Source organism: Oncorhynchus kisutch, linkage group LG13 (genome assembly GCF_002021735.2).
Source record: "Oncorhynchus kisutch isolate 150728-3 linkage group LG13, Okis_V2, whole genome shotgun sequence".
NCBI classification, from domain to species: domain Eukaryota; kingdom Metazoa; phylum Chordata; class Actinopteri; order Salmoniformes; family Salmonidae; genus Oncorhynchus; species Oncorhynchus kisutch.
The window spans coordinates 14906768-14931123 of NC_034186.2; the positions used below are offsets into that span (position 1 = coordinate 14906768).

Genomic DNA, 24356 nt, shown 5'->3' on the forward strand with positions numbered 1-24356 from the left:
CCACAATCAACAGCCTAATCATCTCAATGTGAAGGAGATGTGTCACACTGCATGAGGCAAATGGTGGTAACACCAGATACTGACTTGTTTTCTGATCCACACCCCTACCGTTAGGTATTTGTGACCAAAATATGATTAAGACCTAATGAATTTATTTCAATTGAATGAATTCTTATATGAACTGTAACTCAGTAAAATCTTAGAAATTGTTCCGTCTTGCGTTTTTATTTTTGTTTAGTGTATATATGGCCCTGTTAGGCTAATATCATTTGGGCAGAATGTGCTGTAATTCAATTACTCCAAACTTTCAATTTGTCAACAAGTGTTCCTGCAGTTGAAATTGAACATTTCAGCCATTTAGGACAGTGTGTTCTAATAGCAATGAGATTAAGAAACTGATTCAACTAAACCCAGCCATTTGGACATACTATTCACGATGACACACACACACACACACACACACACATACATACATACATGCTGACACCCACACTATGTCATCTCCCTCAGCAGAGTTCTTCACTAAGTAACAACTCATCATGTGATTGATAAATACCGTGAACCTGTCACAATGGTCCCTGGTCAAAATTTGTGCACTATATAGGGATTAGGGTGTCATTTGGAACACAAATAGAGAGAAGCCAGGCTTCCTGTCACTCACCTTTGTTAGAAAGAGTTACTCAACACCTCAAGGTCCTAAAGACTAGCTCTGTTTTTTGAAAGAGATCAGATCACTGCTGTGTATAAACCTACATCCCAGTTTGTGTGGGTATTTGATGTGGGTATTTAGCACATTTACTCCCTTATTTGCACATGATTTGGTGCTGCAGAGAAAGTGCGGTTGCAGTGCTGATAAGAAAGATAGAATTCCTCAGAGTAGAGTTATAATCTCTCTGGTGGGAATAGAGAGATGAGAGAGAGAGAAATAGTAGAGAGAGAGAGAGAGAGCAAAAGTGTGTGTGTGTGTGTGTGTGTGTGAGCAATAGGCCCTAGAGGACCAGTGTCCTGTGCCTGTCTCTCTCCAGAGACTACTGGGGGTTATGGGGGTTTATGACTGTGCGAAAACAACATCTGTCCTGTGTGTTGTAGCCAGTTGTCAGTGAGTTTACTGTCAGTAGTTTTAATGGTTGATGGTGAAACTGAGCCCCCCCCCCCCCGTCTCCCATCCTCTACAGGAAACTAAGTAGATCTCTGAGGAGTGTCTCAATCACAGCTGTCACACACACAACCACTCCCTTCGTCTGACACATGCTTGTCCTGAAAGAGCCTGACGGTACCACATATGCACAAACGCAAGTGGGCACGCACACACAAACACACACACAGATTCTGGGAGAATATGATATGTGGCTAAAAGTTCCAAGAACGATGAGAGGTGAAAGATGAGAGGAACAAGAGGGAGGGAAAGTGGAAGAGAGATAGAGAAAAAGAAGGGAGAGAGAAAGAGAGGGTGGTGCAGTGGTCTAAGGCACTGCATTGTAGTGATAGCTCTGTCACTACAGATCCTGGTTCAATCCCAGGCTGTGATGCAACAGGGAGGCCCATAAGGCGGCGCACAAGTGGCCCAGCCTTGTCCTGGTTAGGGGAGGGTTTTGCCGGCCCGGGTTGTCCTTTTCCCATCGTGCTCTAGCGACTCCTGTGGAAGACCAGGCGCAATGCACGCTAACATGGTCGCCGGGTGTACGGTGTTTTCTCTGACACATTGGTGTGGCTGGTTTCCGGGTTAAGCAGGCATTGTGTCAAGAAGCAGTGCGGCTTGGCTGGGTTGTGTTTTGGAGGACGCACGGCTCTTGGCTCTCTTTTTCTTCTTCGCCTCTCCCGAGTCCATACGGGAGTTGTAGCGATGTGTCAAGACTGTAACTACCATTTGGATATCACAAAATGTATTGAAAAAAGTGGTAAATATAAAGAACGTAAAAATAATAATAAATCAAATAAGAGGGTGCGAGAGAAATAAAATTTGATTTGAGAAAGAGAGAGATCACTGACATCTCTTTCCTCTCTGTCCGCTTGGATGTTGAACTCCTTGTTTGAAGGGGCTGTGATCATCGTTGTGTATTTGAAGGAGCGTTTATGTTTGCATTCTAGTATTTGCAAAGATTTTTTTTAGGCGTGTGTGTGTATGTACAGAATGCCTCTGCATATACATCTGCACGTATGAGTTGGATGTGGTTGTTTGTATGAGTTGGTTGTGAGTGTGTGTAATTGTGTGTATGAGTTGGTTGTGGTTGTGTGTATGAGTTGGTTGTGAATGTGTGTGGTTGAGTGTATGAGTTAGTTGTGTGTGTGTGTGTGCGTGTGCGTGTGTGTGCGCGCGTGTGTGTGTTTGTGTTTCCTGGTCATGAGTCCCTGCAGGCCAGATGTGTCCGGGGCTGTGATCAGAGTGCTCCTTGTGACTGTGTGTGTGGAGGAGAGTTGGTGGAAACCCCCCTCTTACGTGTATGTGGTGAGCTGGACATTTTAGACTTACTGGCTTACTGGGCCTTTTCACAGCTGTTCCCCCAGCCAGGGCCGGATTAAGAAATGATAGGCCCTGTGGCTTTGGTTTTTTCGTAGCCCCCCTTCCCAGCACACCATCATTTTCTGGAAACAAATCCGTGCACCAAAATGCAATTGGATGCGTGATAAATGTACTGTAGAAGAAAAATACCCTTTATAATACAGCCACAATAATGTTTGCTATGTGGTATAGGCTACAGTTGAGCAGGGTGTTTTTAGGCTTTCTACACATGGGGGGGGGGGTCTGCCTTTTAAAAATGCATTTCATGCAATTCTGCGTCATTTACATGCTCTCCGCAGCCGATGTGAGTAGACCTTTAAGACCTATAAACAGGTCAGCATTCACAAGACCGCTGGGCCAGACGGATTACCAGGACAGGTCCTCGAGCATGTGCTGACCAACTGGCAAGTATCTTCACTGACATTTTCAACCTCTTCCTGTCTGTAATACTGTACCAACATGTTTCAAGCAGACCACCATAGACCCTGTGGCCAAGAACACTTTGGTAACCTGTCTAAATGACTACCGACTCGTAGCACTCACGTCTGTAGCCATGAAATGTGTGAAGGGCTGGTCATGGCTCACATCAACACCATTATTCCAGAAACCCTAGACTCACTCCAATTTGCATACCGCACCAACAGATCCACAGATTATGCAATCTCTATTGCACTTGTCGTGTCTTTGGCTATGCTGGATTAAGTGATATGACATGCTATTCTATAAAATCCTTTCTCTGTAATTCATATTACCTGATTGAGCTAATCATGTAAATGTAATTAACTAGAAAGTCAGGGCACCACAAAAGAGTGTTTATAGAGCTGTTATCTTCCATATAAACTCTGAAAGACCTAGTAATATTTTACATCAATAGCAGTCAATATTAATCGTCACCTTATTTCAGTCTCATCTGAACATTGTAGAATTCTTGGTTCACGAACCCTAGCTAACAAGTTGAATCAGCAATACAAACTTGGGTTGAATTATTTCCTAAATACCTAACTAATCACACAGAATTACATATACACAGAATGAATCATACCTTGATTACAAATTATGTCATATAGGAAAACGTCCCTGGCGGTCGGAACAGATATGACAGCTGGTTACACAAAGAAAAGGGGGTTGGGTTTGAGTGAAAGAGCGGGAAGACTGAGGAACAAAGGGAGAAGCTCTGCTATTGTAAATACAGTATCTTATGCATTCTAAATTACCGCCCATTTGGAAAAGGAAAATGCAATAAATATTTACTCTGAGCTGCGCTTCGGTAGGTTGGTCGTAGATATGATAGCCAACAGAGATCTTCCTGTCCTTGGAAGAATGTCACTGGTGGTAAATTGGATACGTTGTAGTATCGTCGTTGTGTGTTTGACTGGATACGTTGTCCATCCTTTCATAGCTCACGTTTACAGCTGCTGTTGCTAACTCAACGGCTAGGATGTCTCACTTCTTTAGTGAATAAGAGTTCAAAGTTCATATCATTCACAACCAAAGCTCACGCTGAGGTTGGCTTAGTTCTGTAGTTGACATGTTAGTCCTTCTCAACGTATGGACCGTCGTCCTATTGTCCACTGCAGAGCTGGGAAGATTGTACCCCCATATATATAACATTATATTGGTTGCAAGAATTTTGTATAGTAATTTAAATAGAACAATTTGAAGTTGGGGAGGGATTCTAATTGTGGTTTTAAAAGAAAACATGAATCATCAGCGTACACTGACATTTATAATCCCTTAATATTATTGTTGAATGTAATTTTAACAGATAACATTTCGATGGCAATAATAAATAGATATGCCGTTAGTGGACAACCTTGTTTTACTCCTCTAGACACTTTCTGAGATGTAGCCATTATGGGCAACAATTTTAGTACTCACAACCCTCTTTGATGTCACGTAGGTTGATACATGTTTTCATGTATAAAGTCCCACTGTACCTAACATCATAACTAAACTTTAGACATACAAGTTACCACACCCAGTCTCAGGGATGGTTAACTCTGGGAATTCCTTTGGTCTCTACTGCGTTGGGTAAATCTGCTTTCTTGCACCTTATTTGTGGAACAATCTTCAAAATGTTCTTAGATTTGATGTGCTGGTGCCTCTAGGGGAATTCAAAAAGCTGATTGAAGACCTTATTACTGATAAATGTGTTTGTTTTTAATGACCGTGTTTTTCTTTCTGCATTTTGTATATATATTGATGTCTATTTTCTGTAATTTACAGTGGCAAGAAAAAGTATGTGAGCCCTTTGGAATTACCTGGATTTCTGCGTAAATTGGTCATCTGAACTTCATCTAGGTCCCATCAATAGACACACACAGTCTGCTTAAACTAATAACACACAAACAATTATACGTTTTCATGTCTTTATTGAACACACAGTGTAAACATTCATAGTGCAGGGTGAAAAAAGTATGTGAACCCTTGGATTTAATAACTGGTTGACACTCCTTTGGCCGCTATAACCTCAACAAAACGTTTTCTGTAGTTGTGGATCAGATCCTGCACAACGGTCAGGAGGAATTTTGGACCATTCTTCTTTACAAAACTGTTTCAGTTCAGCAATATTCTTGGGATGTTTGGTGTGAACTGCTCTATTGAGGTCATGCCACATCATCTGAATCAGGTTGAGGTCAGGGCCACTCCAGAAGGCTTGTTTTCCTCTGTTGAAGCCATTCTGTTGTTGATTTACTTCTTTGGTTTTGGGTTGTTGTCCTGTTGCATTCCCAACTTCTGTTGAGCTTCAATTGGCGGACAGATAGCCTAACATTCTCCTGCAAAATGTCTTGGTAATTCATTTTTCCGTTGATGATTGCAAGATGTCCAGGCCCTGAGGCAGCAAAGCAGACCCAAATCATGATGCCCTCCACCATGCTTTACAGTTGGGATGAGGTTTTGATGTTGGTGTGCTGTGCCTTTTTCTCCCCTCTGTGTTGTGTGTTCCTTCCAAACAACTCAACTGTAGTTTAATTTGTCCACAGAATATTTTGCCAGTAGCGCTGTGGAACATCCAAGTGAACTTTTGCAAACTTCAGATGTGCTGCAATGTTTTTTTTGGACAGCGAAGGCCTCCTTCCAGGAGGTCCTCCCATGAACACCATTCTTGTTTAGTGTTTTACGTATCGTAGACTCATCAACAGAGATTTTAGCATGTTTCAGAGATTTCTGTAAGCCTTTAGCTGACACTCTAGGATTATTCTTAACCTCATTGAGCATTCTGCGCTGTGCTCTTGCAGTCTTCTTTGCAGGACGGCCACTCCTAGGGAGAGTAGCAAAAGTGCTTAACTTTCCCCATTTATAGACAATTTGTCTTACCGTGGACTGATGAACATCAAGACTTTTAGAGATACTTTTGTAACCCTTTCCAGCTTTATGCAAGTCAAGAATTCTTCATCTTAGGTCTTCTGAGATCTCTTTTGTTCGAGGCATGGTTCACATCAGGCAATGCTTTTTGTGAATAGCAAACTCCATTTTTTGGGGTATTTATAGGGCAAGGCAGCTCTAACCAACATCTCCAATCTCGTCTCATTGATTGGACTCCAGGTTAGCTGACTCCTGACTCCATACTTTTTTCAACCTACACTGTGAATGTTTAAATGATATACAGTGAGGGAAAAAAGTATTTGATCCCCTGCTGATTTTGTACGTTTGCCCACTGACAAAGAAATTATCTGTCTATAAGAATAACAACAACAAAAAAATCCAGAAAAACACATGTCAAAAATGTTATAAATTGATTTGCATTTTAATGAGAAAGTAGCGAAAACAAGCCTCTTTCTCTCTTCACAAGAAAAACATGACTTATTACGAAGTCAAACAGGTGCCATTAATATAGGTAACGAGTGGAGGACAGAGGAGCCTCTTAAAGACTAAGTTACAGGTCTGTGAAAGCCAGAAATCTTGCTTGTTTGTAGGTGACCAAATATTTATTTTCCACCATAATTTGCAAATAAATTCATAAAAAATCCTACAATGTGATTTTCTGGATTTATTTTCCTAATTTTGTCTGTCATAGTTGAAGTGTACCTATGATGAAAATTATAGGCCTCTCTCATCTTTTTAAGTGGGAGAACTTGCACAATTGGTGGCTGACTAAAGACTTTTTTGCCCCACTGTATATGTGTATTAAAGTAATCAAAAGTGAATTATTCGGTCCCATATTTATAGCATGCGTGTTTCAAATTATTTAGTGAAATTAATTGTAAAAAATTAATTGTGTCATTTTGGAGTCACTTTTATTGTAAATAAGAATCACTTCTACAGTAATGTGGATGATACCATGAATACGTATAATCCTGAATGAATCGTGAATAATGATGATTGAGAAAGTTACAGAGGCATAAATATCATACCCCTAATCTGAAACACAACCAAAACAAACAGAAAATGCATCCAACACATTTTTTGAGTCATTGTGTGCTATGAATATGGGACCAAACACTTACGTTTCCACTACTTTAATAGACATATAAGTGAATTTGTCCCAAAACCTTTGGTCCCCTAAAATTATTTACAAAAAGTGCTGTAATAGTTCTAAACGGTTCACCCGATAAGGATGAAAATACCCTCAAATTGAAGCTGTCAGTCTGCACTTTAACCTCAAAGCCATTGTATCATTTCAAATCAAAGTGCTGGAGTACAGAGCCAAAACAAAACAAACAATTGTCACTGTCCCAATATTTTGGAGCTCACTGTATGTACAGTACATATAACTAGGAGTAAAGTCACTGTTATACAGAGACACATCACATTTCCTTTGGTGTGCAAAGTGTCACACAGTTTATGATGGGAGTGTGTATGAGTGCGTGTTTGATTTGAAGAGTTGTATGTTTTCCTGAGAGGGGGCTGTTTTTCTGCTCTCAAAGTTGGGTTCATGTAATGATTCAGTGCATCTGAGAGAGAGAGAGAGAGAGAGAGAGAGAGAGAGAGAGAGAGAGAGAGAGAGAGAGAGAGAGAGAGAGAGAAGCAAAAAAACACTCAGTCAGTGAGTGAGCAAGTAACAGTGTGTGAGAGAGAGAGTGCAGCAGCTGTGGCGTCCCACTAGCAGTTAGCCTCAGTGTTAGTCTTGCTTAGGATGAAGGAGCGTTGTGCTGTGTGCCCCTTCCACCACCAGGCTTGGCCACCATGCAGCAGCCCCCTGCCAGCCTCTCTCACCTTGCCTTCCCCCTCTGTACCCTGCTGACTACTGCCCTGTGTCTGTGTGTCTGTTGACAGACGAGTCGTACCAGAAGCTGGCCATGGAGACCATGGAGGAGCTGGACTGGTGTCTGGACCAGCTGGAGACCATCCAGACCTATCGCTCCGTCAGTGACATGGCCTCCAACAAGGTAAGATTGACCTCAAAACTCCCTATGTCTTCAACCCTCTGCAGAACCATATCTCTATTACCTGTACACTGACCTCCAAACTTGCAGCCACTGCTGCTTTGCTATGAAGGAGCTGGCAACTAACTACTATATGTCACAATGTCCAATATTTCCAAGTCCAGTAATGGACTTAGTTTGTTAGAATTTTGACTCTTGAGTGCATTTTGACTTTTGCATTTTCCCGTTGAATCCGTGAGAACTGAAGTTGCTGGGTAGTTTTGTAAGTGTTCTGCTAGTTATTAATAGCAGTGCCAGCCAGGGGCCATGTCAGCAGTGTACCTGTACCATAAGTACAGTCAGGGACCATCCATGGTCCCTCTTATGCTTAAACTTATACTCCAGAGTCTCCTTTGACTGTTGCATTCTCATGCAAATCAGCTGCATTTAACTACTGTATTGCACTGTAATGTGCAATTTTCCATAGAAAACAATTGCATTGCTCAAATATGTCCTGCACAATTTAATGCAATTTCAAGTTTACTCTTGTTATATTCTGCAAACATAGGAAGAAAAGCTCATTATTGTTGTAGAAGCTGGACAACAGGATGTCACCGGTCCTGCATTGGGTCAAACAATACACTGGAGGGGAAGAGGTGTGTGTGTGTGTGTGTGTGTGTGTGTGTGTGTGTGTGTGTGTGTGTGTGTGTGTGTGTGTGTGTGTGTGTGTGTGTGTGTGTGTGTGTGTGTGTGTGTGTGAGATGCTGAAGACCCTCGCGCTGCTTGACTCTGTCTTCCTGTTTCCTTCCTGATACTCACTCAGATCAGACTACAATAGAGCTCCCAGAATGCCTTGGGGCAGGGTTAATGGTCCTGTTTATTTGACCCAATGCTTTCGTCATCAGGACACATGCAGGACAGAAGGGACTTTTTCCTAAATACAATGGAGGAGCTCTCACACACACACACACACACACACACACACACACACACACACACACACACACACACACACACACACACACACACACACACACGCACACACACCACAGGGACTGACTGGCTAACTGAATCACTGACTGACAGGCAAAAGGATATAGAAAGTGATTGTGAGTCACTGGGCAAATTAGGTTTAGTCACTCGACAGACTCACTGAACAACGGACAGATAATTGATGGAAACTTCTTCACCTTGGTTGGAAAAAGGCCAAAAACAAGAAACCCATGTGGAGACAGACTGAGAAGCTAGCCCAGCCTAAATGGTCACATGGGCAGACTGAATGACTGATGGAGGAGTCACTGATGCATGCTGACTCAAACTGTTCTGATTCAGTCTTAAGAATCTCCCTTTTACTCCCTATGCTGCCCTGAGGGCGATACTGGTTCAGCTTTCACAATTATTTTGGTCGTTGTGATGAGATAAGATAATATTAGACACTTATTAGATCAGTCCAACAAACAGTAGGGAGAGGTTATCTGAACAGTGAACACTGATCCCATTCGTTTGAACTGAGCAGTCTTTGAGCGTGGTTTTTACTGTCCACTGATAACGTTACACAACTTTCACAGAGTAGCATTGAGCATGATGCTGCATTCACTGTCATGAAGATAATACAAACATGTCTTAGATAACAGTTTCAGATGAGGTTGGAGACACAATTCTTGAAGATCTGACAGCATTTGAAACTGTAGTAGGGTGGGAAAGTCTACAGACTAATTCCAGTAAAACATCCCCATGGTAAAGAGCATTGAACTTTGTCACTGTCTGTCTGTCTGTCTGTCTGTCTGTCTGTCTGTCTGTCTGTCTGTCTGTCTGTCTGTCTGTCTGTCTGTCTGTCTGTCTGTCTGTCTGTCTGTCTGTCTGTCTGTCTGTCTGTCTGTGTGTGTCTGTCTGCCTGTCTGGTCCTTTGACTGTATCAGTGTCTGTCTGTCTGTCTGTCTGTCTGTCTGTCTGTCTGTCTGTCTGTCTGTCTGTCTGTCTGTCTGTCTGTCTGTCTGTCTGGTCCTTTGACTGTATCAGTGTCTGTCTGTCTGTCTGTCTGTCTGTCTGTCTGGTCCTTTGACTGTATCAGTGTCTGTCTGTCTGTCTGTCTGTCTGTCTGTCTGTCTGTCTGTCTGTCTGTCTGTCTGTCTGTCTGTCTGTCTGTCTGTCTGTCTGTCTGTCTGTCTGTCTGTCTGTCTGTCTGTCTGTCTGTCTGTCTGGTCCTTTGACTGTATCAGTGTCTGTCTGTCTGTCTGTCTGTCTGTCTGTCTGTCTGTCTGTCTGTCTGTCTGTCTGTCTGTCTGTCTGTCTGTCTGTCTGTCTGTCTGTCTGTCTGTCTGTCTGTCTGTCTGTCTGTCTGTCTGTCTGTCTGTCTGATTGTATCAGATTGCCTGTAAGTGTTATGCTCTTGCTCAAACTTGTAGCTTCTGTGTAGGAGTCAAGGACAATATCAAGTTTGACTGTTCCTTTTCCTTCTCTGGGATTCAAACTCTCACCTGGATGAGTTTGAACAGGTCAAATCAAGAGAACTAGGGTATCATACAACTTTCTACTGCTTCACATGGAAATCCACTGTTTGGACTAACAACAGAAATATCAGAGTGATCATGTCTTTGATAACAGTTTTATTGACAGTGTATAACATGTTACCATGATGCTGGTTGCTGCAACACTAGGTTAGAGAACAGGCAGTAGACTGTCAGGGTGAGAGAGGCGGAACTACCAGAGAGGGGATGTGTGCGTCGAGCAGAAACACACTCACGCACACACACCCAGCACAGCGTTTCCCAACCCTCCCCACGTCAGAGCCTGAGGCTTGGACCTTACTCATAGTCTCAGTACATCCAGACTGCTTCCTGCGAGCCCAGACTCTCTACAGGACTTAACCCAACCAAGACGCTCACACACACAAGATGGGAGCCTGCTGCCTGGAAAAGAAAGAGAGAAAGTTAGGAAAACTTAACGGCTGGAGGAAGGTAAAATGATCTTGGATTTGATTGGTTGAAGATTTTTCCTAGTTTGAAGCTTTTAATGCACTTTTTTGTTATTGAGAAAAAATCTATTTGTGTATTCTTCAAAAGTAATTCAAAAGTAATTTCTTGTGTCATGGGCAGTTGCTTTTGGGTTTTGCCAATGCTGCAAGGTTTACTGAGTTTAGTTTAGTTTTATGCTGCTTCTACGTCTCTGGAAAAGTTATTTATCTGCCTGCAAGTCTTTATAATGATATTTTGTGCATACCTTATGATATTGTGTGCATATCTTATGATATTTTGTGCATACCTTATGATATTTTGTGCATACCTTATGATATTTTGTGCATACCTTATGATATTTTGTGCATACCTTATGATATTTTGTGCATACCTTATGATATTTTATGCATACTTTATCTGGGATATTTTGTACGATTTTGAGAAGTACACCAAGGTAAATGGATTCAATGCTGGTTCTTTGTCTTGACTACAGCGGAGTGCACCTCTGTGTAAAGCTGCAACAATCTAGGATGCTTTGTCTGAGTAAGGCTGTGCCCTGCAGATAGAGTCAAGCCTGTGTGGGTCTCTCAGTCGAGTTTCTGTGCTACTGCTTTGAGAGCGCACTGATGAATTCTAATCAGTTCATTAAGTTAGTTCAATATTATAGAAAGTCGATTTTTTTGAGAGTCGTTAAGAGTTGACAGTCATTTGCGGCAGTTGGTTGAATGTATTTAAGGACATTGCTTTGTTATTGTTATGGATCTTCTTCCACCATCTCGGTCGGAACAAACGGGATGTGTTAAAAGAGAATAACAACTTTTTATTTCCGTTAATCTCTGATGCATCTGAAAGTGTCCAAACCAAGTTGTTGAGTTAATGTGGAATGTGGCCAGGCTGATACAGTGCATTTGGAAAGTAGATTGATAAGGATTTTTTAAATGTAATCCATTTTACTATAAGGCTCTAACGTAACCAAATGTGGAAAAGGTCAAGGTGTCTGAATACTTTCCGAATGCAATGTAAGGGGTGTTTCCATGCCCTGCTGCATTGAGGGAGAGGAGACCGGGGGACAGGGTCACTGTGCTGCAGTCAGTCACCAACCAACGCCTTTAGTAAGGTTGAGTTATGAATTGAGTTTGCTGTGAACATTTGGAGCTCCTCTAAGCCATCTCACTCTCATATAAAGGCCTCTTCAAAGACAAAACTACAATGCTGTTCTTTACATCACAAAGTTGTGTGAAGCATCCTGTTGATTTCTAGATGGTGCTTAAACATCCTGTTGATTTCTAGATGGTGCTTAAACATCCTGTTGATTTCTAGATGGTGCTTAAACATCCTGTTGATTTCTAGATGGTGCTTAAACATCCTGTTGATTTCTAGATTGTGCTAAACATCCTGTTGATTTCTAGATTGTGCTAAACATCCTGTTGATTTCTAGATGGTGCTAAACATCCTGTTGATTTCTAGATGGTGCTAAACATCCTGTTGATTTCTAGATGGTGCTTAAACATCCTGTTGATTTCTAGATGGTGCTACAACATCCTGTTGATTTCTAGATGGTGCTAAACATCCTGTTGATTTCTAGATTGTGCTAAACATCCTGTTGATTTCTAGATGGTGCTATAACATCCTGTTGATTTCTAGATGGTGCTATAACATCCTGTTGATTTCTAGATGGTGCTAAACATCCTGTTGATTTCTAGATGGTGCTATAACATCCTGTTGATTTCTAGGTGGTGCTTAAACATCCTGTTGATTTTTAGGTCATGCTTTCAGGTGATTTGTGTGAAAGAGTTGACATCTATGGTGAGGTGGTATTGAGCACCTAAACACCTACACATGAAGGCAACAAGGAGAGTGTTTGTGTATCTGACTCATCTCTCTTTCTGGAGGTTTAGATAGAGCTGATCTCTCTCTCTCTCTGTAGGTTTAGATAGAGCTGATCTCTCTCTCTCTGTAGGTTTAGATAGAGCTTATCTCTCTCTCTCTCTCTCTCTCTCTCTCTCTCTGGAGGTTTAGATAGAGCTGACCTCTCTCTCTCTCTCTGGACGTGTAGATAGAGCTGATCTCTCTCTGGAGGTTTAGATAGAGCTGATCTCTCTCTGGAGGTTTAGATAGAGCTGATCTCTCTCTGGAGGTTTAGATAGAGCTGATCTCTCTCTGGAGGTGTAGATAGAGCTGATCTCTCTCTGTGGGTTTATATAGAGCTGATCTCTCTGGAGGTTTAGATAGAGCTGATCTCTTTCAGTAGGTTTAGATAGAGCTGATCTCTCTCTGGAGGTTTAGATAGAGCTGATCTCTCTCTGTGTGTTTAGATAGAGCTGATCTCTCTCTGGAGGTTTAGATAGAGCTGATCTCTCTCTATAGGTTTAGATAGAGCTGATCTCTCTCTGTAGGTTTAGATAGAGCTGATCTCTCTCTCTGTAGGTTTAGATAGAGCTGATCTCTCTCTGGAGGTTTAGATAGAGCTGATCTCTCTGGAGGTCTAGATAGAGCTGATCTCTCTCTGTGGGTTTAGATAGAGCTGATCTCTCTCTGGAGGTTTAGATAGAGCTGATCTCTCTCTATAGGTTTAGATAGAGCTGATCGCTCTCTGGAGGTTTAGATAGAGCTGATCTCTCACTGTAGGTTTAGATAGAGCTGATCTCTCTCTGGAGGTTTAGATAGAGCTGATCTCTCTCTGTAGGTCTAGATAGAGCTGATCTCTCTCTGGAGGTTTAGATAGAGCTGATCTCTCTCTGGACGTTTAGATAGAGCTGATCTCTCTGGAGGTTTAGATAGAGCTGATCTCTCTCTGTAGGTTTAGATAGAGCTGATCTCTCTCTGTAGGTTTAGATAGAGCTGATCTCTCTCTCTCTCTCTCTCTCTCTCTCTCTCTCTCTCTCTCTCTCTCTCTCTCTCTCTCTCTCTCTCTCTCTCTCTCTCTCTGGAGGTTTAGATAGAGCTGATCTCTCTGGAGGTCTAAATAGAGCTGATCTCTCTCTGGAGGTTTAGATAGAGCTGATCTCTCTGGAGGTTTAGATAGAGCTGATCTCTCTCTGGAGGTTTAGATAGAGCTGATCTCTCTCTGTGGGTTTAGATAGAGCTGATCTCTCTGGAGGTTTAGATAGAGCTGATCTCTTTCGGTAGGTTTAGATAGAGCTGATATCTCTCTGGAGGTTTAGATAGAGCTGATCTCTCTCTGTGTGTTTAGATAGAGCTGATCTCTCTCTGGAGGTTTAGATAGAGCTGATCTCTCTCTGTAGGTTTAGATAGAGCTGATCTCTCTCTGTAGGTTTAGATAGAGCTGATCTCTCTCTCTGTAGGTTTAGATAGAGCTGATCTCTCTCTGGAGGTTTAGATAGAGCTGATCTCTCTGGAGGTCTAGATAGAGCTGATCTCTCTCTGTGGGTTTAGATAGAGCTGATCTCTCTCTGGAGGTTTAGATAGAGCTGATCTCTCTCTATAGGTTTAGATAGAGCTGATCTCTCTCTGGAGGTTTAGATAGAGCTGATCTCTCTCTGTAGGTCTAGATAGAGCTGATCTCTCTCTGAAGGTTTAGATAGAGCTGATCTCTCTCTGGAGGTTTAGATAGAGCTGATCTCTCTGGAGGTTTAGATAGAGCTGATCTCTCTCTGTAGGTTTAGATAGAGCTGATCTCTCTCTCTCTCTCTCTCTCTCTCTCTCTCTCTCTCTCTCTCTCTCTCTCTCTCTCTCTCTGGAGGTTAAGATAGAGCTAATCTCTCTCTGGAGGTTTAGAAAGAGCTGATCTCTCTCTGGAGGTTTAGATAGAGCTGATCTCTCTCTGGAGGTTTAGATAGAGCTGATCTCTCTCTCTCTGTAGGTTTAGATAGAGCTGATCTCTCTCTGGAGGTTTAGATAGAGCTGATCTCTCTGGAGGTTTAGATAGAGCTGATCTATCTCTGGAGGTTTAGATAGAGCTGATCTCTCTCTGGAGGTTTAGATAGAGCTGATCTCTCTGGAGGTCTAAATAGAGCTGATCTCTCTCTGGAGGTTTAGATAGAGCTGATCTCTCTCTGGAGGTTTAGATAGAGCTGATCTCTCTCTGGAGGTTTAGATAGAGCTGATCTTTCTATGGAGGTTTAGATAGAGCTGATCTCTCTATGGAGGTTTAGATAGAGCTGATCTCTCTCTGGAGGTTTAGATAGAGCTGATGTCTCTCTGGAGGTTTAGATAGAGCTGATCTCTCTCTGGAGGTTTAGATAGAGCTGATCTCTCTCTGGAGGTTTAGATAGAGCTGATCTATCTCTGGAGGTTTAGATAGAGCTGATCTCTCTCTGGAGGTTTAGATAGAGCTGATCTCTCTCTCTCTCTCTCTCTCTCTCTCTCTCTCTCTCTCTCTCTCTCTCTCTCTCTCTCTCTCTCTCTGGAGGTTAAGATAGAGCTAATCTCTCTCTGGAGGTTTAGAAAGAGCTGATCTCTCTCTGGAGGTTTAGATAGAGCTGATCTCTCTCTGGAGGTTTAGATAGAGCTGATCTCTCTCTCTCTGTAGGTTTAGATAGAGCTGATCTCTCTCTGGAGGTTTAGATAGAGCTGATCTCTCTGGAGATTTAGATAGAGCTGATCTATCTCTGGAGGTTTAGATAGAGCTGATCTCTCTCTGGAGGTTTAGATAGAGCTGATCTCTCTGGAGGTCTAAATAGAGCTGATCTCTCTCTGGAGGTTTAGATAGAGCTGATCTCTCTCTGGAGGTTTAGATAGAGCTGATCTCTCTCTGGAGGTTTAGATAGAGCTGATCTTTCTATGGAGGTTTAGATAGAGCTGATCTCTCTATGGAGGTTTAGATAGAGCTGATCTCTCTATGGAGGTTTAGATAGAGCTGATCTCTCTCTGGAGGTTTAGATAGAGCTGATGTCTCTCTGGAGGTTTAGATAGAGCTGATCTCTCTCTGGAGGTTTAGATAGAGCTGATCTCTCTCTGGAGGTTTAGATAGAGCTGATCTATCTCTGGAGGTTTAGATAGAGCTGATCTCTCTCTGGAGGTTTAGATAGAGCTGATCTCTCTGGAGGTCTAGATAGAGCTGATCTCTCTCTGTGGGTTTAGATAGAGCTGATCTCTCTCTGGAGGTTTAGATAGAGCTGATCTCTCTCTATAGGTTTAGATAGAGCTGATCTCTCTCTGGAGGTTTAGATAGAGCTGATCTCTCTCTGTAGGTCTAGATAGAGCTGATCTCTCTCTGAAGGTTTAGATAGAGCTGATCTCTCTCTGGAGGTTTAGATAGAGCTGATCTCTCTGGAGGTTTAGATAGAGCTGATCTCTCTCTGTAGGTTTAGATAGAGCTGATCTCTCTCTCTCTCTCTCTCTCTCTCTCTCTCTCTCTCTCTCTCTCTCTCTCTCTCTCTCTCTCTGGAGGTTAAGATAGAGCTAATCTCTCTCTGGAGGTTTAGAAAGAGCTGATCTCTCTCTGGAGGTTTAGATAGAGCTGATCTCTCTCTGGAGGTTTAGATAGAGCTGATCTCTCTCTCTCTGTAGGTTTAGATAGAGCTGATCTCTCTCTGGAGGTTTAGATAGAGCTGATCTCTCTGGAGGTTTAGATAGAGCTGATCTATCTCTGGAGGTTTAGATAGAGCTGATCTCTCTCTGGAGGTTTAGATAGAGCTGATCTCTCTGGAGGTCTAAATAGAGCTGATCTCTCTCTGGAGGTTTAGATAGAGCTGATCTCTCTCTGGAGGTTTAGATAGAGCTGATCTCTCTCTGGAGGTTTAGATAGAGCTGATCTTTCTATGGAGGTTTAGATAGAGCTGATCTCTCTATGGAGGTTTAGATAGAGCTGATCTCTCTATGGAGGTTTAGATAGAGCTGATCTCTCTCTGGAGGTTTAGATAGAGCTGATGTCTCTCTGGAGGTTTAGATAGAGCTGATCTCTCTCTGGAGGTTTAGATAGAGCTGATCTCTCTCTGGAGGTTTAGATAGAGCTGATCTATCTCTGGAGGTTTAGATAGAGCTGATCTCTCTCTGGAGGTTTAGATAGAGCTGATCTCTCTCTCTCTCTCTCTCTCTCTCTCTCTCTCTCTCTCTCTCTCTCTCTCTGGAGGTTAAGATAGAGCTAATCTCTCTCTGGAGGTTTAGAAAGAGCTGATCTCTCTCTGGAGGTTTAGATAGAGCTGATCTCTCTCTGGAGGTTTAGATAGAGCTGATCTCTCTCTCCTCTGTAGGTTTAGATAGAGTTGATCTCTCTCTGGAGGTTTAGATAGAGCTGATCTCTCTGGAGGTCTAAATAGAGCTGCTCTCTCTCTGGAGGTTTAGATAGAGCTGATCTCTCTCTGGAGGTTTAGATAGAGCTGATCTCTCTATGGAGGTTTAGATAGAGCTGATCTCTCTATGGAGGTTTAGATAGAGCTGATCTCTCTCTGGAGGTTTAGATAGAGCTGATCTCTCTCTGGAGGTTTAGATAGAGCTGATCTCTCTCTGGAGGTTTAGATAGAGCTGATCTATCTCTGGAGGTTTAGATAGAGCTGATCTCTCTCTGGAGGTTTAGATAGAGCTGATCTCTCTGGAGGTCTAAATAGAGCTGATCTCTCTCTGGAGGTTTAGATAGAGCTGATCTCTCTCTGTAGGTTTAGATAGAGCTGATCTCTCTCTGGAGGTTTAGATAGAGCTGATCTCTCTCTGTAGGTTTAGATAGAGCTGATCTCTCTCTGTGTGTTTAGATAGAGCTGATCTCTCTCTGGAGGTTTAGATAGAGCTGATCTCTCTCTATAGGTTTAGATAGAGCTGATCTCTCTCTGTAGGTTTAGATAGAGCTGATCTCTCTCTCTGTAGGTTTAGATAGAGCTGATCTCTCTCTGGAGGTTTAGATAGAGCTGATCTCTCTGGAGGTCTAGATAGAGCTGATCTCTCTCTGTGGGTTTTAGATAGAGCTGATCTCTCTCTGGAGGTTTAGATAGAGCTGATCTCTCTCTATAGGTTTAGATAGAGCTGATCGCTCTCTGGAGGTTTAGATAGAGCTGATCTCTCACTGTAGGTTTAGATAGAGCTGATCTCTCTCTGGAGGTTTAGATAGAGCTGATCTCTCTCTGTAGGTCTAGATAGAGCTGATCTCTCTCTGGAGGTTTAGATAGAGCTGATCTCTCTCTGGACGTTTAGATAGAGCTGATCTCTCTGGAGGTTTAGATAGAGCTGATCTCTCTCTGTAGGTTTAGATAGAGCTGATCTCTCTCTGTAGGTTTAGATAGAGCTGATCTCTCTCTCTCTCTCTCTCTCTCTCTCTCTCTCTCTCTCTCTCTCTCTCTCCTCCCTCTCTCTCTCTCTCTCTTCTCTCTCTCTGGAGGTTTAGATAGAGCTGATCTCTCTGGAGGTCTAAATAGAGCTGATCTCTCTCTGGAGGTTTAGATAGAGCTGATCTCTCTGGAGGTTTAGATAGAGCTGATCTCTCTCTGGAGGTTTAGATAGAGCTGATCTCTCTCTGTGGGTTTAGATAGAGCTGATCTCTCTGGAGGTTTAGATAGAGCTGATCTCTTTCGGTAGGTTTAGATAGAGCTGATATCTCTCTGGAGGTTTAGATAGAGCTGATCTCTCTCTGTGTGTTTAGATAGAGCTGATCTCTCTCTGGAGGTTTAGATAGAGCTGATCTCTCTCTGTAGGTTTAGATAGAGCTGATCTCTCTCTGTAGGTTTAGATAGAGCTGATCTCTCTCTCTGTAGGTTTAGATAGAGCTGATCTCTCTCTGGAGGTTTAGATAGAGCTGATCTCTCTGGAGGTCTAGATAGAGCTGATCTCTCTCTGTGGGTTTAGATAGAGCTGATCTCTCTCTGGAGGTTTAGATAGAGCTGATCTCTCTCTATAGGTTTAGATAGAGCTGATCTCTCTCTGGAGGTTTAGATAGAGCTGATCTCTCTCTGTAGGTCTAGATAGAGCTGATCTCTCTCTGAAGGTTTAGATAGAGCTGATCTCTCTCTGGAGGTTTAGATAGAGCTGATCTCTCTGGAGGTTAGATAGAGCTGATCTCTCTCTGTAGGTTTAGATAGAGCTGATCTCTCTCTCTCTCTCTCTCTCTCTCTCTCTCTCTCTCTCTCTCTCTCTCTCTCTGGAGGTTAAGATAGAGCTAATCTCTCTCTGGAGGTTTAGAAAGAGCTGATCTCTCTCTGGAGGTTTAGATAGAGCTGATCTCTCTCTGGAGGTTTAGATAGAGCTGATCTCTCTCTCTCTGTAGGTTTAGATAGAGCTGATCTCTCTCTGGAGGTTAGATAGAGCTGATCTCTCTGGAGGTTTAGATAGAGCTGATCTATCTCTGGAGGTTTAGATAGAGCTGATCTCTCTCTGGAGGTTTAGATAGAGCTGATCTCTCTGGAGGTCTAAATAGAGCTGATCTCTCTCTGGAGGTTTAGATAGAGCTGATCTCTCTCTGGAGGTTTAGATAGAGCTGATCTCTCTCTGGAGGTTTAGATAGAGCTGATCTTTCTATGGAGGTTTAGATAGAGCTGATCTCTCTATGGAGGTTTAGATAGAGCTGATCTCTCTATGGAGGTTTAGATAGAGCTGATCTCTCTCTGGAGGTTTAGATAGAGCTGATGTCTCTCTGGAGGTTTAGATAGAGCTGATCTCTCTCTGGAGGTTTAGATAGAGCTGATCTCTCTCTGGAGGTTTAGATAGAGCTGATCTATCTCTGGAGGTTTAGATAGAGCTGATCTCTCTCTGGAGGTTTTAGATAGAGCTGAATCTCTCTCCTCTCTCTCTCTCCTCTCTCTCTCTCCTCTCTCTCTCTCTCTGGAGGTTAAGATAGAGCTAATCTCTCTCTGGAGGTTTAGAAAGAGCTGATCTCTCTCTGGAGGTTTAGATAGAGCTGATCTCTCTCTGGAGGTTTAGATAGAGCTGATCTCTCTCTCTCTCTGTAGGTTTAGATAGAGTTGATCTCTCTCTGGAGGTTTAGATAGAGCTGATCTCTCTGGAGGTCTAAATAGAGCTGCTCTCTCTCTGGAGGTTTAGATAGAGCTGATCTCTCTCTGTAGGTTAGATAGAGCTGATCTCTCTCTGGAGGTTTAGATAGAGCTGATCTCTCTATGGAGGTTTAGATAGAGCTGATCTCTCTATGGAGGTTTAGATAGAGCTGATCTCTCTCTGGAGGTTTAGATAGAGCTGATCTCTCTCTGGAGGTTTAGATAGAGCTGATCTCTCTCTGGAGGTTTAGATAGAGCTGATCTATCTCTGGAGGTTTAGATAGAGCTGATCTCTCTCTGGAGGTTTAGATAGAGCTGATCTCTCTGGAGGTCTAAATAGAGCTGATCTCTCTCTGGAGGTTTAGATAGAGCTGATCTCTCTCTGTAGGTTTAGATAGAGCTGATCTCTCTCTGGAGGTTTAGATAGAGCTGATCTCTCTATGGAGGTTTAGATAGAGCTGATCTCTCTATGGAGGTTTAGATAGAGCTGATCTCTCTCTGGAGGTTTAGATAGAGCTGATCTCTCTCTGGAGGTTTAGATAGAGCTGATCTCTCTGGAGGTTTAGATAGAGCTGATGTCTCTCTGGAGGTTAGATAGAGCTGATCTCTCTGGAGGTTTAGATAGAGCTGATGTCTCTGGAGGTTTAGATAGAGCTGATCTCTCTCTGGAGGTTTAGATAGAGCTGATCTCTCTCTGTAGGTTTAGATAGAGCTGATCTCTCTCTGGAGGTTTAGATAGAGCTGATCTCTCTGGAGGTTTAGATAGAGCTGATCTATCTCTGGAGGTTTAGATAGAGCTGATCTCTCTCTGGAGGTTTAGATAGAGCTGATCTCTCTGGAGGTCTAAATAGAGCTGATCTCTCTCTGTAGGTTTAGATAGAGCTGATCTCTCTCTGGAGGTTTAGATAGAGCTGCTGACCACAACTGAACCCTCTCTGAGGGAACTGAAACACTGTGTGTCAAAGTGTTGAGTCACTTGACTTTACTTCTCTTTTCTTTCTTTGTCTCTATTTGACTCTTTAATCATCTATTTTCCTCTTTCTCTTTTGTCATGCAGTTTCTCAATTCCTCATAATTTTTTATTTGTGAGCTAATGATGGCATACCTATGTATACACACAGTGTTGTTCGCAGCCAGAGCCGGACTGTAGTGAGTCAGTCAGAGGAAGTGAGAGGTAGTGTGTATACGAACTTTATGGGGTTGTTCTCTATCTGTAAACGTACTGAAGAAACATATGTCATGGTCAGTCTTACCCCATCATAACCACAGTGTAATCACTGTGTGTCATACGTTTACCAAGGCTGGGGAATCAAACGCAACTAGATAAGATGGCACTGGATTTGTGCGTGCTGAAGTTATATTATTACGGAACATTTGATAAAAACATGGACTTTTACTTTACAAATCCCCCGTGTTGAGCAAGAGTTGTGTTTTACAGTCTATTCAGCTGCAGCCTGTCTGAGGACATAGTGCCCACTCGTGGCTGGAAGAGGAAATTAAATATAATTTTGAGTTTGGAGGTCCTCAATCAGTGGTGTTATTAACTCAAGTAATTTCAAAAGATGCCACAGTACATGAAGGAAAGAGAGAGCCTATGCTCCTTCTTGTCTGTCTGTCTGTCTGTCTGTCTGTCTGTCTGTCTGTCTGCCGTTGGTGGGGAGAGAGGGTGGGGAGAGAGGGAGGGGAGAGAGAGAGGGGAGAGAGGGTGGGGAGAGAGGGGAGAGAGGGTGGGGAGAGAGAGAGGGGAGAGAGGGTGGGGAGAAATGGGTGGGGAGAGAGGGTGGGGAGAAAGGGTGGGGAGAGAGAGAGGGGAGGAAGAGGGTGGGGAGAGAGAGAGGGGAGAGAGGGTGGGGAGAAAGGGTGGGGAGAGAGAGAGAGGGGAGGGAGAGGGTGGGGAGTGAGAGAGGGGAGAGAGGGAGGGGAGAGAGAGAGGGTGGGGAGAGAGAGAGGGGAGAGAGGGAGGGGAGAGAGAGAGGGGAGAGAGGGTGGGGAGGGAGAGAGGGAGGGGAGAGAGGGTGGGGAGAAAGGGTGGGGAGAGAGAGAGGGGAGGAGAGAGGGTGGGGAGAGAGAGAGGGGAGAGAGGGAGGGGAGAGAGAGAGGGTGGGGAGAGAGAGCGGAGAGAGAGAGGGTGGGGAGAGAGAAAAGGTTACAAAGTGATAGAGAGAGTGAAAGAACGGAGGGCGGAAAAGCAGAGAGAGAGAGAGCTCCGGTGTCAGAGAGGTGAGCTCTGGTGTCAGAGAGGTGAGCTCTGGTGTCAGTGAGGTGAGCTCCGGTGTCAGAGTGGTGAGCTCTGGTGTCAGAGAGGTGAGCTCTGGTGTCATTGGGGTGAGCTCTGGTGTCAGAGAGGTGAGCTCTGGTGTCAGTGAGGTGAGCTCCGGTGTCAGAGAGGTGGGCTCCACAGCAGGAGGTAAATACCCTCCATTCACCTCTATCTTATCTGAATGAAGCATCAACACTCAACTCATCCAATATTAACATTAAATCTCAATCTCATTCACAGGCAGCTCATAGAGTTTCATTAAGATCTCCATGGGTGTGGCATCCCTAAAAGATCAACACAGAAAGAGAAAGAAAGTAGGGAGAGATGCAGTGGGAATGTAACACACACAGATGGCTGTAGTGTGTGTGGTATAGAGAGGTGACAAATGCTGAGTTCTGATGAGAGGAGATTGGATTGTTGTCGGTTGTTGTTTAGCTATAGTGTGTGTGTGTGTGTGTGTGTGTGTGTGTGTGTGTGTGTGTGTGTGTGTGTGTGTGTGTGTGTTAACTCGGCCTGGAGGCTACTGTCTAGCTCCTCCATCACTGAGACATCTCCCGCTGTTATATTTCTCATATTATTTATGATGTAGTTTTATATAAAGAGGGCTTCTTCTTCTCTTTTAATGTTTAACTCCATTCCTCCACCCTCCTCCCTTTCTTGGTTTGCAGAGGGAGGATAATGTGAAAGCTTTAATCTCTCCATCATCTTTCCCAACGTGTATTCTGCTCGATAGGAGGTTCCTGGTAAAGATTTGTTTACCGTTTCCTACAAACAAGCTCTTATATGAGAACACTCAGTTTCACAATCATGGATATTCCTCTCCATCCTGGATAAAGGTTTCACATTGAGCATTAAGAAACCTTGCTGAGAGGAAATTATAGCTCATAGCTCTATTAACTGATGGCCTCCAGTCTCTGTCTTCTACTAGAACAGGCAGCCCATTGGACATAGGAGAGGGAGAGAGAGAGAGAGCAGTAGCGAGAGAGAACGAGAGAGGGAAAGAGAGGGAAAGAGTGGCGAGACACTAAAATGAATTATACTGTTAGCAAGTGGCAGCAAAGAGAGAAATGGACATGTAAGTGACTGCGTGAGGAAGAGGTAGAATGAAAGAGGGAGGAATGCGGGACTAGTGATTTAACTCAGCAGGGAATCCTGGTGTGTCATGGTGACAGCTGGGCTGCGGTGTTCAGAGGGGGAAACCTACTCTCACTGAAACTGCCACTAGCCAGCCAGCCTCACCACTCTCCATGGTCACATGAAGCAGTTGCCATGGTGTTGGGATGTTCTGGTAATTGGCGTACACAGACAGAGTGGAGGAGAGAGAGTGTTGATATCTGATATCAACTCAAATTGGCGAAGGATGCAATTACCAATTTTTCTTCCTCTCGCTCCGTCTCTCTGGTGTTTTCTCTCGCTCCGTCTCTCTGGTGTTTTCTCTCGCTCCGTCTCTCTGGTGTTTTCTCTCGCTCCGTCTCTCTGGTGTTTTCTCTCGCTCCGTCTCTCTGGTGTTTTCTCTCGCTCCGTCTCTCTGGTGTTTTCTCTCGCTCCGTCTCTCTGGTGTTTTCTCTCGCTCCGTCTCTCTGGTGTTTTCTCTCGCTCTGTCTCTCTGGTGTTTTCTCTAACTCCGTCTCTCTGGTGTTTTCTCTCACTCCGTCTCTCTGGTGTTTTCTCTTGCTCCGTCTCTCTGGTGTTTTCTCTCGCTCTGTCTCTCTGGTGTTTTCTCTCGCTTCCGTCTCTCTGGGGTTTTCTCTCACTCCGTCTCTGGTGTTTTCTCTCACTCCGTCTCTCTGGTGTTTTCTCTCGCTCCGTCTCTCTGGTGTTTTCTCTCGCTTCCGTCTCTTTGGTGTTTTCTCTCACTCCGTCTCTGGTGTTTTCTCTCGCTCCGTCTCTCTGGTGTTTTCTCTCACTCCGTCTCTCTGGTGTTTTCTCTCGCTCCGTCTCTCTGGTGTTTTCTCTCACTCTGTCTCTTTGGTGTTTCCTCTCACCCTGAAAACCTCTAATATATCGGCTGTGGATAATGAACAGCCACTGTGGCTCTGCTGACAAATGTCAGGCAATAGAAAGAGAGGAGGAGGGAGGGAGACAAAAAAGAAAGAGATGTACAGTATAAGACGTGCCGTTCTGTCTCATTTCTCCCATTACTGCTCAGTGACGCACGCTTCTCCCACGATTCTCTCAGTACTCTATTAAACATGGCTGAATGGCAGCACTAGTCTGTGATCCTCTGGCAGAGAGATCAAAGAGAGAGGCTTTCCTCATCCTTGCCTCTGTCAGGGAGGAGGGAAGTGGGTTATCTGCAGAGGAGAAGAGGGGAAGAGAGGAGAGGAGGATAGAAAAGCGGGAAGGGGTGATCTTGTATCTCTGGATCCCATTCCCACCCCTCCCCACTGCCTGGTTGTGCTGCTGGGGGCTCTCCCCTCCACTCTGCTCCACTTTCCTTCAAATCATGTATGCTATGTA

At 43.7% G+C, this 24356-nt stretch overlaps 1 protein-coding gene across 5 annotated transcripts in view; it reads left to right on the forward strand.

Moving 5' to 3' along the window:
* LOC109902840 (cAMP-specific 3',5'-cyclic phosphodiesterase 4B) overlaps positions 1–24356 on the forward strand; it is a 288067-nt gene that overhangs the window by 248008 nt on the left and 15703 nt on the right. For 4 of the 5 annotated variants that reach the window (XR_004202335.1, XM_031785647.1, XM_031785646.1 and 1 more), the window contains one exon: positions 7718–7830. Coding sequence is in view for 4 of the 5 variants with exons in the window: in XM_031785647.1 (XP_031641507.1) it covers positions 7718–7830 (113 nt within the window). In the remaining variant the exon portion in view is untranslated. Of the gene's footprint in view, positions 1–7717; positions 7831–10479; positions 10764–24356 lie in introns of those variants that run through there. The other variant, XM_020499509.2, reaches the window with a different exon arrangement.